We start from the raw sequence: 18,725 nt of genomic DNA, 5'->3' as shown, positions 1-18,725 counted from the left end.
ATCTTGTTCTTTGCTACATGGACAACTCCATCCCTACCCTACTTTTCTTCCTTGCTGTTCTTGCAGTTGTGGAAACTGAGAGGCAGATATTGATCTTCCTCCACCTCTATCTGACACCTAGTGTGCTGTTTTGACATGCCTGGCTCATTGGGGGATTTTGAGGGAAGAATTGGACCCTGACAAGCTCGTGATACATCAGTGGTCTTGGGAAAATAACATTGCCCAGAGCTCCTCCTGCCTGTCATACAGTTACAGCACCATGCCAGGCATCGGAGAGGCAATGGAAGAGATGTTCTTTAATCCTACTGCCGCCATCACAGCAGCAGGTGGGAGGGATCCAGGCAGGCAGGCATGTGGGTGGGGTGGGGATTATAGGTCGGATCTGGTGATACTTTGTTGCACTCCTGATAACATCATCAGGGGCAGAACGCAGTCCAAATTAGTCTCAATTAAATCAAGCTATTTTCCTCGGGCATTGGTTAGATCCCCCTCTAAATCCAGTTTCCAAACATCACTGGGTGAATTCTTTGCATAATCAATATTTGGTTGTGTCCAGCAATCCTTTGTTGAGGTGCTTTGTATTGATCACTTCTTGATCACTTCTCCTACCTAGGCAGTTACCTTTCCACAAGGGCCAACATTGATGCTGAAATCCAGCATCGCCTGAGCTCTGCGAGTGCGGCTTTCTCCTGATTGAAGTGCAGAGTGTTTGAGGACTGGGACATTCGCAGGGAAACCAAAATGCTTGTTTACAAAGCTATTGTACTACCAACCTTACTATATGCTTGTGAAACATGGACCACTTATAAACGCCATCTCCAACTCCTCGAAAGATTCCATCAACGGTGTCTCCGAAAAATGTTACACATCACTTGGGAAGACAGGCGAACTAATATCAGTGTACTGGAAGAAGCAAAGATCACCACTGTTGAAGCAATGATTCTTCAACATCAACTTCATTGGACTGGTCATGTTGTGCGGATGTGTCTTCCAAAGCAACTACTCTATTCCGAACTTTAAAATGGAAAGCGTAATGCTGGTGGTCAACAAAAGAGGTTTAAAGACTGTCTCAAGGCAAATCTTTAAAAATGTAGTATAAACACTGACAACTGGGAAACACTGGCCTGTGAGCCCTACAGTTGGAGAACAGTGTTTACCAAAGGTGTAATGGGCTTTGAAGACACTCGATCTCAGGACACAAGGGAGAAACGTGGAAACATGCTAAGAGGAAGGCACACTTGGCAAATCCACACCGTGATCAACTCCCGCCTGGAAACCAATGTCCCCACTGTGGAAGGACATGTGGATCCAGAATTGGCCTCCACAGTCACTTACAGACCCATTGTTAAAACCGTGTTTATGGAAGACAATCTTACTCGGCTACAAGTGATCGCCAAAGAAGAAGATACTTTCTTGAGCACTGTAATGTCAAAGAGAGTATTCACTGCTGCCTTGCTTGAGACTTTACCACAAGCATCTGGTCGGTCACTACGAGAAAAGGATGCTAAACTAGACGGGCACTTTGCCTGATCCAGAAGCACTCTTATGATTCCTGCCCCCACATGTCTTATGGTTGAGAATACTTTCACCTAACTTTGGTGTGACACTTTTTCATACTTCATAAATTCTACCTACCCCCCTAACAACAAGGTTTATTGTTCTATATATCCTTAAGCTTTTGCCTGTAGCTAATTTCTTCAATTCCCACATGGACTGCCCTATTATAGTTTACTTCTAACCCTTCTGAGTTTATGCTGTTTTCTATGTTTTTCATTTCCTAATTTGGTGAACAAGCAGCAAAAGGTAGTTAACAATCTTATTATGGAAGATCTTTGGCCCAGTGAATGCTGAGGAAATTGAAAAATTGGAGACCTAGATTTTTAGGTGAGCTATTGATTTGTGTGTGTGTGTGTGTGTGTGTGTGTGTGTGTGTTCCAGTGCCTTCCTTTTTCATTGCCTTAATACTTGGGGGAATTTTTAAAAGAAGAGACAAGGATTCAGGAAATTCTGAAACCCTATTGTTTGGTCTCCAAGCTCTTTTAAGATGATTTACACTTAAGCCCTTACCCACCTTTAAATCAGTTGCTTAAACTTTATAGAAAAATAACTTCAAGCGCCAAGAAGTCTCTTTGAAAGACTACTGGTTTTGGGGTGGGTGGGTGTGGCAGGCTATTAAAATCACAGCCCCATCTCATTGCAGGTAAGCAATTCCGCAACAAAATTTTTAAATTTCATGCTTTGTTCTGTCCTATTTCCATTCAGAATGACAGGTATCATTTGCAAACAGCAATCAAATGCTAGAGCTGGACTGATTAATAACTTAAGAAGAATCTGCAATTCTCCAACCAAATAATGTGGACAAAAAATGCATATATTAGGGTGAAAGTGTGTGTAAAAAATGCATCTGTTAGTGGAAACAAGATATAAAATGCATTATTATACTACAGGAAAATGCTTGCAAAAAAAGGATTCAGGGGGGAAATGCCCTAAAACAACAATGCACTTTGATGAGGACTTCTTTAAAAATAAATAAGTCCCAAACTGATGCAGAAATCAGAGAACTGAATTGAAGACCAGAAATATTAGAAACCAAGAGAAACCCCAACTGACCCCGTTCATCCCTTGTTGCCAGTGAATTACTGTAGGGTGTTTCATCCTACATTCATGCACACAAGCTGGATTTCCTGTGAGATAGCAACTGCTGGCTGTGTTTCTTACAAGTGTCAACAACCAAATTCTGCCTCCTCCCGGTTTCATAACCCTGTAGCTTGATGATCTGATTTGGTGGCAGGGAACTCAAACAGTAGCTGGAGGTAGAGCCAGTGATAGGCAGAATCAACTAATTCTGATGCTATTCCCACCCACCCTCTTCCCTGCTGAGTTCTAACAAGGGCAACTGAGAGCAAGGATGAGGAAGGTGACAGGCACTGCCAGTCCCTGGACTAGTTGTTAGTGGGAAGGTGTGGACTGCCTAAAAGCAGACTGAGGTTAGTGGGGGAATGTCACAGTGGACCCGCTGCCCCCTGTCTGATCAAGAGGCTGAAACTCTCTCCAGACCTGTTGGGAATGAAGTCCCACAGAGCAAGATGGAAATCATTTTGGAATAACCGCACTTAAGACTGAGCTTGCATAGAGTTCACCTGTAAACAGTGGCTGCAGAATCATAGAATCATAGACTTGTAGAGTTGGAAGGGACATCCAGGGTCATCCAGCCCAACCCTCTGTATGCAGGAATCGTTTTGGTGAACGTGAGACTCAAACTCATGAGCCTCATGCTCTGCCAACTGAGCTATTGATGAGTGAAAAATAGGGGTGTGCATTCATTTTTAGAAAGGAAGGAAAAATATGAGCATCATTTTTATTTTGTTTAAGGTATAATGTAGAATGGGAATTCAAGCAAATGAGGTCTGAATGAAACAGAAATATTTGCTTATTGCTTATTTCATTCATTTCTATTGGGAGAAAAAGTTGAAGAAAAGCACAACAACTTGTACAGGTCACAAAAAGGTTACAGAAGATGGGAAAGAGAGAGAGGGAGAGAGAGAGAATGAACAGTTAGGCTGCCTCTGTGCCCTTTTTTTAATGTTTATAAAATGGAAACTATTGTCCTATCTACCAGCTCAGTGATCACGGGTAGGAGGAGGAGTTACGCTAAGACCAGACCATGTCATTACCGAGGAGGCAGGTTTAGTCGTTGTCTGAGGACTATCCCTGCCTCCGGGTCTGGTCCTGACCGGATGGATACTGGAATCAGCAAGGGATACCGACACGACCTGAAGGTGTTGCTGTGCAATGCCAGGCCAATGATCCATAAGACCACTGCTATCCATGACTTGATCGTGGATGGAGGACATGACCTGACTTGGTTGGATGAAGCAGGTGGGCCTGTTCTTGCTGCTGCTTGCCCACCAGGTTTCTCTTACGCACAGCAACCCAGGCCTTGTGGGCGGGGAGGGGGGGTTGCAGTGATTTTTAGGAAGTCATTAGTTTATACCAGGCGTCCTATTGGGAAGACCCAGTTCTCTGAGTGCATGTTCTGGAAGTTGGGCAATAGGGGCAGTACAGGATTCCTTTTGGTGTACCGACCTCCCCGCTGCACCAAGGATTCCCTGCCCGAGCTGCTTCAGGTTGTGGCGGATGTTCTCCTGGAGACACCTAGTTTGGTTGTCCTAGGGGATTTTAACATCCATGCCAACACAGCCTTACAAGGGGCTGCTCGGGACTTCATGGAAAGCATGGCCTCCATGGGGCTGTCCCTGAATAAGTCTGGCCCAACTCATAGTCGCGGACATGCCTTGGACCTGGTGTTCACCTCTATGGATGTTGGCGATCTGACACTAAGCAAAAGCGAAACTAAAGAAGTGTCATGGTCAGATCACTACCTGGTGCAACTGGACTTCTCTGCGACCCTTCCCCTCTGCAGGGAGGTGGGACCGATTCGGGTGGTCCGCCCCCGCCACCTAATGGATCCAAATGGTTTCCAGAGAGTGGTAGGGGATGCTTTATCCCATGTTGATGGCCTTTCAGCCGATTCCCTGGTGGCCCGCTGGAATGCGGAGTTAACCAGGGCTATTGACTGTTTGGCTCCGAAGCACCCTCTCCGATTGCATGGAGCCCGGACAGCCCCGTGGTTCTCAACGGATCTGAGGGCAATGAAACAATCGCTGAGACGGCTAGAGCGCCGGTGGTGGATAACTCATTCTGAAGCTGACCGGACACAGGTTAGAGCTCAATGTCGAGCCTACCAAGTGGCGGTAGCGACGGCAAAGAATACTTTCTTCGCCGCCTCTATTGCATCTGCGGAAAACAGCAGCAGGAGACTCTTTCAGGTGGTTCACAACCTAGCGGAACCACCTGCTCCATCGGGGCCCAGTACAGGCCACATGATCTCCTGCAATGATTTTGCAAAGTTTTCTGCAGATAAAGTCGCTCAGATTCGGGAAGAGGTAGACTACACCATGGGAGCAGGGCCGGGCCAGGGGAGTGCTAGAGTCCTGTCTAGTCAAGTTGTGTGGGATCAATTCCAATCTGTTACCTCCAAGGATGTGGACAGGCTGCTTGGACGAGCGAAACCAACCACCTGTCTCCTTGATCTTTGCCCATCCTGGCTTATAAAAGCTAGCCGGGAAGGGCTGGGCGATGGGCTTTGCGGGTTGGTGAATGCTTCTCTCTGTGAGGCAGCCTTCCCAGCTCAAGGCTCATCTGGGTGGAGGTCTAGCAGGGCTCTTGCTTGCCACTGTCCCAGTTGTTCACCCAAGGCTGACTTATGGTTGGTGCCCAGAGTCAGCGCTGCCTGCAGGGCTGCAAGAAGCTAGTCAAACCAGAGCCTATGCAATCACTCACTTGATTTGTAATCAATAAAGTTGTGGCCTAAATTCTGCCAAAAACCAAACCAAAAATTTGAGTCTTGTCTGAATTTATTTCTGGGGCCGGTTAAAAGGTCTCCACACACAACAATAATTTTCAGAATACCTAGTTAAATAAGCAGCAATGGTGAAAATAGGAAAGATTCGATCTTTGAATCAGAATAAACAATTTAAAAATGTCAGCTTTTAGGATAGCTTCTAAAGGTATTTAACACATCAGAATTTGCAGCTATTAAAGCATGCAGGCAAACTACATTTGAAGTATGCATTTCTGGTAATGAACTGAAATAAACATATATCAGAACATCAACCGTCATTTATATAATAAAGCAGGCTCTGATTAAATAGACACATATACCAAGCTGTCCTTAATTTCAAATGAATTTGTGAATCTCTCTCTGCCTCGCTTATCTTAATTTATGCTTTGCAAGGCGCGTGCCCCATGGGGAGGAGAACATCTACATATTTATCTATGAAATACTGTATCATATTTTTCTTCGGAAGAATTAAGACAGGGCTATGTTCACACATCTCCCAACACTTCCTCCCACCTTCAATAAGGTTTCCATCTCAGAAAAGAGAGCGATAGAAATTCAAAGAACTTTTCTCACCCACTACATAAAATTACTCCCTTACAGTCTCAAGGAAAGACTGTTCCCGAAAAGAAGCACAATTTAGACCTCGTGAGTGTGTGTTGATGCATGACTAAACACGGTGCATTTGAGTGTTTTTGGGGCGTGTGTCTGTGAACTCCCACTGTCTGAAGTACGGATGTACTTTAGTTATCTGAACTGCAGAACTTAAAATAATGGAGTCAATGGATTTTTCCAGGAAAAATGGAAATGCATGTAAAAGAAACCCACACTTTTATAACCAGGTGCTTCTTATTCTCATCATATGAAAAAGATGGGGGAACCTCAGGCCCAGTGACCAAAGCACACACACCCAGCTCCTCTGTTTGGCTCTCAAGACATTCCCCAGGCCACCCCCAGCCACACATCCTCTCCTCAGGTCACATTCCCCACTGATCCTTTGCACCCTCCTTGAGCCTGGACGGAATATGCTCTTGAACTCTGATAATGCCTTTACATAGAATCATATAATTGTAGAGTTGGAAGGGACCCTGAGGGTCATCTAGTGCAACCCCCTGCCATGCAGGAATAGGCAGCTGTCTCATACGGGGATTGAGCCTGCATGGAAGTTAGTGAAGAGTGTGTGAGTGTGTAAAATTTGTATGCATTGTGTGAGGGGCAAGGGATATCGCGAAGCCCCTCCCCTCCTGAGTTCCAGCCCAGCCCCGAGCGAGGCTGAAAAGAGGGAAAGCTCCAGCTCAAGTGGGGAAACAGGAAGTGGTGTCCAAGGCTCTGGCAGGGTAGAAGAGCCATCGTCCCAGGTGGGACAGGAAGGGGGAAGGAAGGGGGGCAGACCAGTCCCCCCAACTCCGGAACTGCGCAGAAAGCGTCGGGGGAAGAGGATGGGTCTCCCCAAGTTGTTATGCTGGCGCAAGACGCGCCAAAAGCCACTTGGAGGTTCTGATTCAAGCTGAACAGATGTGTCTTTGTAAATAGCACTGCCATCAGCACTGTAAATACTCAGCACCAATAAAAGATAAAATGCAGAGCTGTGTAGAGTCGTTACTCTGAAGTAGCCTACTCCGACCACCGTGACACATTGCTTTGCCCAATTTTACCTCTGGTCCCATCCAGGATGGACATGTTGCCCCTGGAAGGTTGCCCAGAAAGGAATGTGGTCCATGGGCTGAAAAAGGGTCCACACCTGTGTGCTATTCACTTGCCCTGTGGAAAATGTCTGGTAGAAATTATACTAAAATGAGACTGTATTAAGGTGCTGTTTGTGGTTCAAATCCTTAAGTTAAGTACACTTAATCAAGGGGCAACGGCATACATAATTGGCCCAACCCATAATTGGCAGCAATTATTAGTACGGCAGTGTATACCTAAATTCAAGATGATAGCCCTTTCTGTGCTGCTTCCAAGTATAGATCTATATAGGTGTCACCTGGGGCATAATAACTATGAAGCAGTTTCCCCACCATGACCATACAAGAACATAACAAGTTAGACCAGGGATTGGGAAACTAAGGCCCGAGGGCTGGATCAGGCCCAATTGCCTTCAGGATCGGGCCCACGGACTGTCCATGGATCGGCATAGGGATTCTGTTTGTTCAGGCTGCGCCATATTTTTTTTTGCGGCATTCCGTTTCCCACCTCTCCCTCACACACACCACGGCAGCACCTCCTCCCTCCCTCCTCCTGGCTTCTCCCCGCCCTGCCTAGAGGAGGAAGGGGGCTGGGCTGAGCTGGCTGAGTGCCATTTTAAGCAGCCCCTCTCCAGAGCCAGCCCTTTCACGCCACTCATCTTCCCTCTGCCGCCGCTGCCGCCGCCCTGGTTCTCCTTAGGGCCAGAAAGCAGAGCGGACGAGCTCGCTCTGCCTACCCATAAAAAGAAGCAGCGGAGGTGGTGGTGGTGCCGTCGGCGCCAGGGAAGGTAAGTGCAGCGGCTGGGGGGTGGGAAGGAGGACTACTTGTCCCCTTCGCCTCTTCTTCCAGCTGCCCCCCTCCCCGGTGCCGCTTCTCCAGCCCACCACAAGGTCTGAGGGACAGTGGAGCGGCCTATGGCTAAAAAATTTTGCTGACCCCTGAGTTAGACTATTGGTCCACCTAGCTCAGTAGTGGTTCTCCAGGGTTTCAGAGATCTTTCCTCACCCTAGCTGAAGAAACTTGGTATTGAACCTGAATCCTTTTGCATGCAAAGATGGACTCTTTTTCAAAAAGTGGCATTCTGCTTTACCAACCTTGTCGGACAGTTTTAAAATTAAATGTCTGGAAGCCTCCTGTTAGGGCAGATGAGTCGATTACATCCACACCATATTCACTCTGGCTCCGTCTGTAGAGAGTCACACCGACGACAATGACGGCTACCGCAATGACAGCAGCACCCAGGCCTGAGTACAAAGCAATGTCCGTGGCATTCTCAATGTCTGCAAGGAGAGAAGAAAAGGCAGCAAAATGAGGAACAGGTTTCAGGCTTCCCATCTGCGTCCTGAAAGAAGCAGCGATGGACACCAAGCATTTGTTGAGCGTTAATGGGAGCCTTTTGAACAGAAAACGTTTTGGAAAGAGAAAAGGATCAAAGAAACACAGGCTTCTGACTTGTTGGTTCTCTACCTTTTTAGAGATCTAAGGACAAGATATGTCCACCTTCCAATCCTCTTTCTGGGCAACCAGAGTCATCCTCAAAGTTCAAGGACACAGTTGAAGAAGGATGTGGAAGAGGGTCAGTGAGGGGCAGGGCCGGATTTATGTTTAATGAGGCCCAAAACTACTGAAGGGCCCTTGATATGTTCAGCTGTCCTTTGTCAACAACAAATTGTCGCTGGTTTTTTGTGTTGGATATATGCTATATGGTAATTTATGGATCTAATAGGTATCTAAAGCCATTTGCACATAACAAAATATGTATTTTATCAAAGTAATTGTTGAAAAGTCCATGCAGAATGCAAAATCCATGCAGAATGTAGGCACCCTATATATAGAAATGAGCAAGCCAGTGATATTTTAGGGAGCAGGTTGCAGGCGGGGCCCATTACTTACATCATAGGAGCCTACACAACACAAAATATTGTTGCTGTGTTCAGGTTTTATTTTATTTGTTTTTTATCTTATATTTTTTGAAATGTACATCCAGGATTTTTTCCTTTAAATCTTTTGCCCCCCCCCTCCCCGAGAGTGGGGCCCTAAGCTATAGCTTGTTTAGCTTATACATAAATCCGGCACTGGAAGGGTGTGTCTTGGGTGGGGGGACATGGACTGGAGAAAGTTATAAGGGTCAGACAGAGTGGTCTCAAGAGCTGCATTCAGCCCCTGGGCCTGAGGCACCCCACCCCTGTTATACCAAGATATCCTTGTGTATGGATTTAGGAAGGGACAACCATGTTTTGGTCTCTCTCTTTCTCCCTCTGTATTTACCTTCCAAGTCCCGGACTGCAGAATCTGGGACCGGCAGCCGTGTGACACCGGAATTTGCGTCGACGTAACTTCCGGTGTCACTTTGCCCTTCTCTGGGCACCAAAAATGGCCGCCGCCGGCTCCGAAAGTCGCTTGTACACATGTCAGGAAGTGCGTCGACGCAACTTCCGGTGTCGCTCCGCCCATCTATGGGCACCAAAAATGGCTGCCGCCGACACCGGAAGTCGCTTCTATGCACTTCCAGACATGCATAGATGTGACTTTTGAAGCCGGCGGTGGCCATTTTTGGTGCCCATAGAAGGGCAAATCGGAAAGAAAAAAAATGGCCACCGGCAGGAGAAAATAACGGAGAAAAACGGGAGACGAAGTGGTACGGGGGACCACCGGGAAAAGGTAAGTAAAAACGGGGGGTTTCCCGGGGAAAACGGGGTACTTGGCAGCTATGCCTCTGTAATGCCATATTCCTGCATATTTGGGTACAGCAGATAGGTGCAAATCTCATGCTCTGCTGCGGTACAGCTGAGGGAAAAGCTTAAGGAAGAATCAGTTTAGAGAGCCCCTTTTCAGCAGACTCAAGTTTGAGAAACACTGCCTTACTGGACACTTTTAAATTACTGAAATATTAGACTTTATTTCTGTGGGTCAGATAACTTTTCCCCCAGCTCAACCACACTTCTCCTCAGAATTCTATTGCCAGTATCTGAATAGCTCTGCTGCACTGCAGTCTGGTATTCCAAATCTCATTTGAACCTTCTGGAGAAATATTGAGAAGAAAAGGAAGTGATACATAGGGAAGATCTTTTTGTTTGTATGGCTTGTTTTCAAGGAAAACAATGCAGAATGTCATTGCTGTTCCAAGAAAATCTCTTATGCCAGAAAATGGGTATGTAGGTAGGAAACGATGGACAAATATATGAAAGGTAAATTATGACATTGGAACCATGCAGTTGTGGATCCATGAAGCTTGTCTGATTATATATATATATATATATATATATATATATATATATATATATATAATATCCACACAGAAAACAGGCATTAATCTTTGTCAGTGGGACCAATTAGGCAATGTCACAGTAAAGGGTTTTTAAAAAAACACCACCACCATTTATGGGGCATGTGAAAAGCTCACAAATGGATTTTTTCTGTACAATTTTGTTCTTCAAATGTTTCAAACCAAGCAATATAAACTATAAATCAACTGAAAGAGATCGACAAAGGTATCTAGAGAGTCTAGACCACTGTTTTCCAACCTGGTACCCTACCATCAGCCACAGTCAGCATATCGGATTATTGGCCAATATGGGAGTTTGAGTCCGACAACAACTGGAGGGCCACCAGCTCTCCATCTTTGATTTAAGCTTTTGAGAGACAGTGCAGTTTAAATTCACAAACAACCCTGTTTCTAATTAAGCAAAGAACTAGAAGTTGAGGTTTTATCTTGGCAGACCCCTGGTCAGGCCCAGCTCTAGGTGCAGTCCCGGTGGCGGCAAGGGGGTGCTGCGCTGCGCAGCGAAGCCGTGCGGAAGTCATGCTGCGCACTGCGAGGGCGGGGGCGCTGGAGCGATCTCCGCGCCTCAGCGCCAGGGAGCCCGACCTGCCTGAGATGGCCCTGCCCCTGGTAATGTGAAATAAAAAATGTTGTTTTTAAAACAAAACACCCATCTATCTACCTATATCTATCTATCTATCTGTCTATCTATCTATCTATCTATCTATCTATCTATCTATCTATCTCATCTATCATATATCTATCTATCTATCATCTATCTGTCTACAGTCATACCTCGGGTTGCAAATATGATTCGTGCGGGGGGCACGTTTGCAACCCGCAGCATTCGCAACCTGCAGTGCTGCATCTGTGAATGATGTCATTTTGCGCTTCTGTGCATGAGCAAGTGCCGAAACCCGGAAGTAACCCATTCCGGTACTTCTGAGTTCGGCACGGTCCACAACCCGAAAACATGCAACCCGCAGCATTCACAACCCGAGGTATGACTGTATCTCTATCTATCTAATCTAATCTATCTAACATGGCTTAAGATTTATAGTCAGGCACTTAAGGATTTGTGAAGGCTACTTACAAAATTAAATAATACAGAAACAAAAATAATTTATAAAAGTCAGGGATAATAATTGAACAGACAGCCCCCTAATATTAAAAACCAATATCAAATACAATAAAAAACAACAGGCCCTTCAATAAACCAACAACTCAAGAGAAAACCAAGGGAAATAAAAGGGTCTTTAGGGATTTCCTAAAGGGCTGTAATAAGAGGGTCAGATGAACCCCAATGATAATGCATTTCTCTTTGATTTTCTGTGGGACCCAAGAGGTTAACTTCAAAATTTGACCATCTTTAGGAAAAGACCCCTGCTCTTCATTTCATCCCATTTGAATCATGTTGGGAAATGCTTGTGGGAAGATTATTCTTCCATTTCAAAACAGTCTTATTTGTTCCAAAAATTCCAAATGTTGATGAAACATTCATTTTAACATTGTTTCAGGCAAAACTAAACACACACACACGCACACACACTACTTCCCTTTGATGGAAGAGTGGAAAGCAAAGGAAACATAATGTTAGCAATGTGTGTATATTGTTTTCTGTACTTATTTTAGACCAGATGGGTTTTATTTTTTAAAGAGTTGTATCTTATTTTGGTATATTTATATCATGCATTTCTTCCATCCTTAAACTCAAGGCAGTATGCACAAGGCTGTTAGAAGACCTCCTAACTAGGGAAGGGCTTTTGGCCAAAAACCTTTGCAAAATATACAATACAGTTTTTGTTTATTTTAAATGCAGAGTATAAACTACAAGTTTTAAACACTGAGGCAGCTCAGATGGTTACTGAGATAAGCACAAACATTTCTTTGCTCATGCACGGAACTCCCTTTACTTCTCCCTTCGCACAAACCACAATCAAACCATAGTTTTCCATTTCACCTCAACCAGGAAACTATTGTTAGAAGGCGTGGAACAATAAAACAAGCCCAAAGCATAAAGCAGATGCCTATATAGACTAAGGCTAAGGTTGAATATATTTCCAAAGCTGCGTCATCAAATGATATTTTTCTAATCATATTTTTCTGAGTGCTCACTGACAACAATTGGGTTTAATAAAAGCAATGTTCAGTCATAACCTGGGCAACACAAATATCATTATTATATTACATTATAAATTATTGACACACATATTGTGCAATCTTAGGTCAGCACAACAACAATATTTTATAAATTTGACTTTTAATATACATGCATCTGTCTTTAAACTCACCCTGGAAAACAATACATCTTTAGGTAAACCCAACAAAACTTTAACATAAAAGGTGGCTTTATCAAGTTCCACTGCCTGGTTTGCAAGTTATCTCGTGATCTGTGTTTTTCTGATACAGAGAAGATCAGATATTTTATGGGGAGGTGGCACTTAATGGAAGTTCACACTGGGAAGAACCACAACGGCATAGTCTGGTTCCTGATTTTGTGCTGTGCCCCTCTTGTACTGGGACATGACAATCCCCTCCTTTCTTGGCTGGAGGCAGAGCATATGCCCATTTTGCTTGATCTGACAAACTGTGGTCTGTGTTTGCTGTGTAAACTAGGATCAGAAACCTGGCAGATGTATGCCAAAGTTTGCTATATTTGCTTTGTCTCAAACCAGGAGAGCAGAGAGGCAACTGGCTCATAGAAGAAGGATGGAGGAACATGCAACTCTGAAGCCTGTGGCACATATTCCCCAAAGCACAATTTGGTGTTATGTCTGAGCCAAGACACTGTGCTTCCAATATTTCTCTGATTAACATAGGGACATCCCATTCCACAATGATAATTTTACTATTTATAACCCATACATCTTATTGCCTGGCGTGCCACGGTCCATGGGGTCACGAAGAGTCAGACACAACTAAACAACAACAACATCTTATTGCAGGTATAGGCAAACTCGGCCTTCCAGATGTTTTGGGACTACAGCTCCCATCATCCCTCACCACTGGTTAGCTACGGATGATGGGAGTTGTAGTCCCAAAACATCTGGAGGGGCGGGTTTTTAAAAACTTCCCTATACAATATTGCCTCCAGACGGCTCAGGGGTCGGATAACTCCATACCCTTCAACATTTCTCCAATGAAAATAGGGACATCCTAAGGAAAAGCGGGACATTCTGGGATCAAATCAGAAATCGGAACGGCTTCTGTATATCCGAGACTGTCCCTGGAAAATAGGGACACTTGGAGGGTCTGTGCTTCCAACTTGGCCGACATCTATCAAAATACATTTTACGGTAATGAAGTTTCCATTAACCATTATTAAGTTCCATTAACAACCTGAAGAGAATTTAAGAAGCGAAGAAACACAAAATGAAACATTTCGATCTAATGTATTAGGAATCACAATTGATTTATTTATCTCATTTATACTAAAATTTTGCACAAGCTGTGCAGGCCACTCATCTCCTCTGCTTTGCTGTACATTTCCTAGCAGAAACCAACAATCACAATTTCTCTGTTTGTCTCTCCTCCTCGCCACCTGCTACAAAACTGCAAGCCACTGCAATCTACTTCTTTCTTCAACCCTCTGTTTGCTTGTCTGTGGCGAAGTCCACACATGCGAGAAACACAGTTCCCAACCAGAGAGTTATATATAAGGCTATTTACCACAATTGGTTGCTTCTCAATTATCTTAATAATTGACTTTGATTTTACATCAATGATGATTCATGTGGTCTTAAACTTAATGCCTGTTCCATTCAATAGCAAGCAACGAGGGGCATTTATATAACACATCTCTAATCTCGCAATTTAAAATAAAGAGTTTCATTCCCCAAGGTACCAAAAGGCACTAAAATCGACCTCAGCAGTTTGGCTAGCCCACTTTAAGGATCCAATCGTGAAACAGAAGATGAGGAGAGAATAAACAAAAGCACAGCAGCCAGCCTGACAATTTTAGGTGCTGCTGGGCTGTCAAGTGTCTTATACTCTAACAACTGGAAACTTCCCTAAACATCCAAGGTAATGATGAAACACTTTAAAGTCCACCCCACCTTTTCTTTGGCTTTAGCGCCACAACTAAGATAGGGCAACACCAGAGGAATATTCCCAGCAGAAAAAGTGCCTGCTCTTGGCTGTTCAAATCCCATTGAAGTTTATTAACCTATTTAAAGGATCAACCCAGCGTGGAGTGCAAGGAATGAAATGAGGGTCCCATCTGCGCTAAAGGAACATCATGCCATCTTAAACAAGCATGGCTTCCCCCAAAGAATCCTGGGAGCTGTAGCCTGTTAAGGGAGCTGAGAGTTATTAGGAGGGCTTGCCGATCAGAAGGTCGGCGGCTCGAATCCCCACGACGGGGTGAGCTCCCATTGCTCGGTCCCAGCTCCTGCCAACCTAGCAGTTCGAAAGCACATCGAAGTGCAAGTAGATATATAGGTACTGCTCCAAGTGGGAAGGTAAACAGTGTTTCCGTGTGCTGCTCTGGTTCGCCAGAAGCGGCTTAGTCATGCTGGCCATATGACCTGGAAGCTGTACACCGGCTCCCTCAGCCAATAACGTGAGATGAATGCCACAACCCCAGAGTCGGTCACAACTGGACCTAATGGTCAGGGATCCCTTCACCTTTATTTTCTTCACAGGGCTACAAATGCCAGAGTTCCCTGTGGAAGAGAGATTGATTGTTAAACCACTCTGAGAACCCACTAGGTGCAAAAGGCAGTTCGGAATACTGACTCCTTCCCCTCCATGGAAGCATGCACAAATTTGTCAATTTCAATTTCTTTCAGTTAATCATTTTTGCAGTCCAGTTTTCCACATTTCTGCATTAGTGTTGTTGTTGTTTTTAAACAACTTCTCATTAAAAATAAATAAATGTTAGCATCTTAGTGGCAAATGTCTCCTAATGTACATTTTTTGTAAGTAGTTTTGCCTAAAATATGCATTTCTGCAAACAATTTCATCTAATGCATTTCTATATGGTTTTACTAATATATCCATTTTATGCATACTTTACCCTATAATATACAGTGGTACCTCGGTTTATGAACACAATTGGTTCCGGAAGTCTGTTCATAAACTGAAGCGTTCATAAACTGAAGCGAACTTTCCCATTGAAAGTAATGGAATGTGGATTAATCCGTTCCAGACGGTCCGCGGAGTAACCGTTCATAAACTGAAGCGAACTTTCCCATTGAAAGTAATGGAAAGTGGATTAATCCGTTCCAGACGGGTCCGCAAAGTACTTAAACTGAAGTGTTCATAAACTGAAACATGGGTGTAATTGGTTCCGGAAGTCTGTTCATAAACTGAAGCGTTCATAAACTGAAGCGAACTTTCCCATTAAAAGTAATGGAAAGTGAATTAATCTGTTCCAGATCGGTCTGCAGCGTTCATAAACCGAAAATTCATAAACCGAGGTGTTCATAAACCGAGGTTCCACTGTATACACATTATCCAGCTGGAGAACAGCGTCATACAATTCAGGGAAGTGCAAATTTGGAAGGACAGGTGTCTTGATGTCTTTTGCATCACAAATAGGAAGGTTTGCATTAAAATCTGAAATCAAATTACTTCCATATCCCCATCCCTGTAGGTGTGTTGCAGGGCACAATATCCTACCTCTGTAGCCAACGCAGTATAATAAGGGGAGAGAGAGCACACATATCAATATTTTCAGCAAGAAGGCACTGCATTATTTTATTATATTATATTATATTATATTATATTATATTATATTATATTATATTATATTATATTATATTATATGGGCCAATCCAATTCAGGGTCTGATCCAGCACTTTGCATTACAGGGGGTTGGACTAGATAATCCTTGGGGTCCCTTCAAACTCTACAACTATGATTTTATACGCCCCAGGACCTTGAACCAATCTTGGGGGTCTTGGACAGTCATTTGGTCAGGAGGAAGGAGAGGAGGTGTACCTTTCCTTCCTCCCCATCCCAATTAATCAGGGCTTTGAACATGTAAATGGGGAGTGGGAGAAGGTGAAATCAAGTTGCCTACGCACCTGCTTCCACCCCCTTGTCCTCGTCACCACACTGCCCCCCCCTTTTGACAGCTCTAGATCACTCTGGGACGACCTGATCTGACCTAGGGTGTTTCAGGGCTCCCTCAACTGAATCTGACCAATTCCCAAGTCAACCTGAAGCAGCCCGATTCAGTTCATTATCTGGGATTTGGACCTAGATACAGAGCTTAGCCTTATCTCTTACTACACCAAGAGAACTGTGAGCACGCTAGAGAGTCAGTGGGAATTTGCTGAAGGGAAACATTGTTGGTGGGCACTCAGGACAAAGGAAATCCCTGGGCACCACTATTCCAAAAAATAGAGTTACTGTACATAAAAAAGAGAGATTTGTGCATAGACAACAACACCTTGTCATCTCAACTCCCAAGACTATCAAAACAAAACAAAAAGGTCTGCAGTTGCAGTCAACAAGGATGTAAAGATAAAACGCTCCACAGAAAGACAGGGAGTCAAAACACACACACACCCCCCAAAAAAACATTCACTCCACAATAGATATTGACATGGGGAGGAGGGATGCTACAACATTAGCAGCCACAAACAGTTTTCTCTTCCTCAGAACATGATGCAACTAGCATGACCCGAACCCGCTCAGCCTTGCCTTCCACAAAGATGATGTATGTGATGCGTCCACTAAGCCAGGTCCACAGGTATAGCATTATACTCAACACAGCACTAAGTCGCTGGATCCATGAGCGAAAAGATTTCTCCTGGCACAGCAGAATATTTTCCTGCTTTCCTCCCACCTGTGCAACCCCTAAACCTGTCCTGGGTATTCTCCTAACCCATCAGAGCAGATTTGGGAAGCAGAATGAAAGGTTGGGGGGGGAGAGATATTCATGGTACTAGTGCTAATCCTTGCCCTGTCACAATTTTATCACGGTCCCCTATCTGGCTGGTAGCCAGTTGCAAAGACCCATTCCACCTGTACATCTACTGCAATTATATTATCTACATTTTCAAAACAAAATTATGTACTAAGAACTCAGGCTTCATCTAGATTAACAAACATATGAACTATGTGTGGGTTGTTTTTGGTTTTTTAATTAATGTGAGTCATTTCATAGCTTTTGATCCATTTGTTAAGTCTTCATTTCTAATTTTTAAGGCAAATCTTTTTCCTCCCACAAATGCATCATATAATTTTACTAAAGGCTCAAATGTTAAGTATTTATATTTTCTGCTACAAAACCCAGAATGAGGGCGGAGGGAGGGGACATGGCTTTTGGCCAGTAAGGTGCATATTTTTAATTCTCCGTCCAATAAATTATTATTACAGAAATGAAGGCGGAATCACAAACGTTTTCTTCATCATCATCTTAAAGTAACTATAATGTGTTATACTCTGTGGCTATGATTTTGATGTTGTTGCAACATCCACTGTGGATGTAGTTGTGAATTGGTCTGTTGATGTCATTGTTTCAAAGGAAGATATATTCTGTGACCTTTGTGAAAGCACCAATCCCACCTACCTGTCAGCCCCTTTGCCAAGTCCCCTTCTCCCACACCTGGCCAACTCTTCCTCCTTTTACACCTCACCTGACCAACCACCCCTTCACAGCTCGCCCAATCCCTTTTTAAAGGAAGGCGAGAGGCACTTCAGAGAGCAGAAGTGCTCCCAACTATCCTTTGAATGCCACTGAGCCACCGTTTAATGGGGGGAGTACCCTGTTTCTCATATTTTAAGACATACCCATAAAATAAGCCATAGCAGGATTTTTAAGCATTCAAGGAATATAAGCCATACCCCGAAAATAAGACATAGTGATAGGCGCAGCAGCAATGCCAGCCGCGGCAGGAGGAGGAGGAGGAAAAAAATAAGACATCCCTTGAAAATAAGCCATAGTGTGTTTTTTTGAGGAAAAAATAAATATAAGATGTGTCTTATAATAGGAGAAACACGGTACTTATCTAAACTTGTACGAGTAGATAAGTGAGGCTGGCCTGCACCCCAGACAACTCCTTAAACTCTCCATTCCTGTCTACCCCATCTCGGTTGCCAGTCTCCCTACAGTTCATCTCAAACTCCCCCATCCCCTCACAGCTCACCCATAACTTCCGCATTGTAGGGATGCGGGTGGCGCTGTGGTCTAAACCACTGAGCCTCTTGGGCTTGCCAATTGGAAGGTCAGCAGTTCAAATCCCTGCAATGGAATGAGCTCCCATTGCTCTGTCCCAGCTCCTGCCAACCTAGCAGTTCGAAAGCACACCAGTGCAAGTAGATAAATAGGTACCAATGTGGTGGAAAGGTAAACGGTGTTTCTGTACACAGTGTTCCATTGCGCTAGAAGTGGTTTAGTCATGCTGGCCACATGACCCAGAAAGC

At 44.2% G+C, this 18,725-nt stretch overlaps 1 protein-coding gene across 2 annotated transcripts in view; it reads right to left on the bottom strand.

The window, feature by feature from the left end:
- Positions 1-18,725, bottom strand: part of UNC5D (unc-5 netrin receptor D) — a 401,974-nt gene that overhangs the window by 76,284 nt on the left and 306,965 nt on the right. For both annotated transcript variants that reach the window (XM_060268544.1, XM_035140077.2), the window contains one exon: positions 8,182-8,367. In XM_060268544.1, coding sequence (XP_060124527.1) covers positions 8,182-8,367 — 186 coding nt within the window. The remainder of the gene's footprint in view (positions 1-8,181; positions 8,368-18,725) is intronic.

Source organism: Zootoca vivipara, chromosome 15 (assembly GCF_963506605.1).
Source record: "Zootoca vivipara chromosome 15, rZooViv1.1, whole genome shotgun sequence".
Classification (NCBI taxonomy): domain Eukaryota; kingdom Metazoa; phylum Chordata; class Lepidosauria; order Squamata; family Lacertidae; genus Zootoca; species Zootoca vivipara.
Note: the sequence above shows the minus strand (reverse complement) of the source record. Positions and strands in the feature narration are given on the sequence as shown.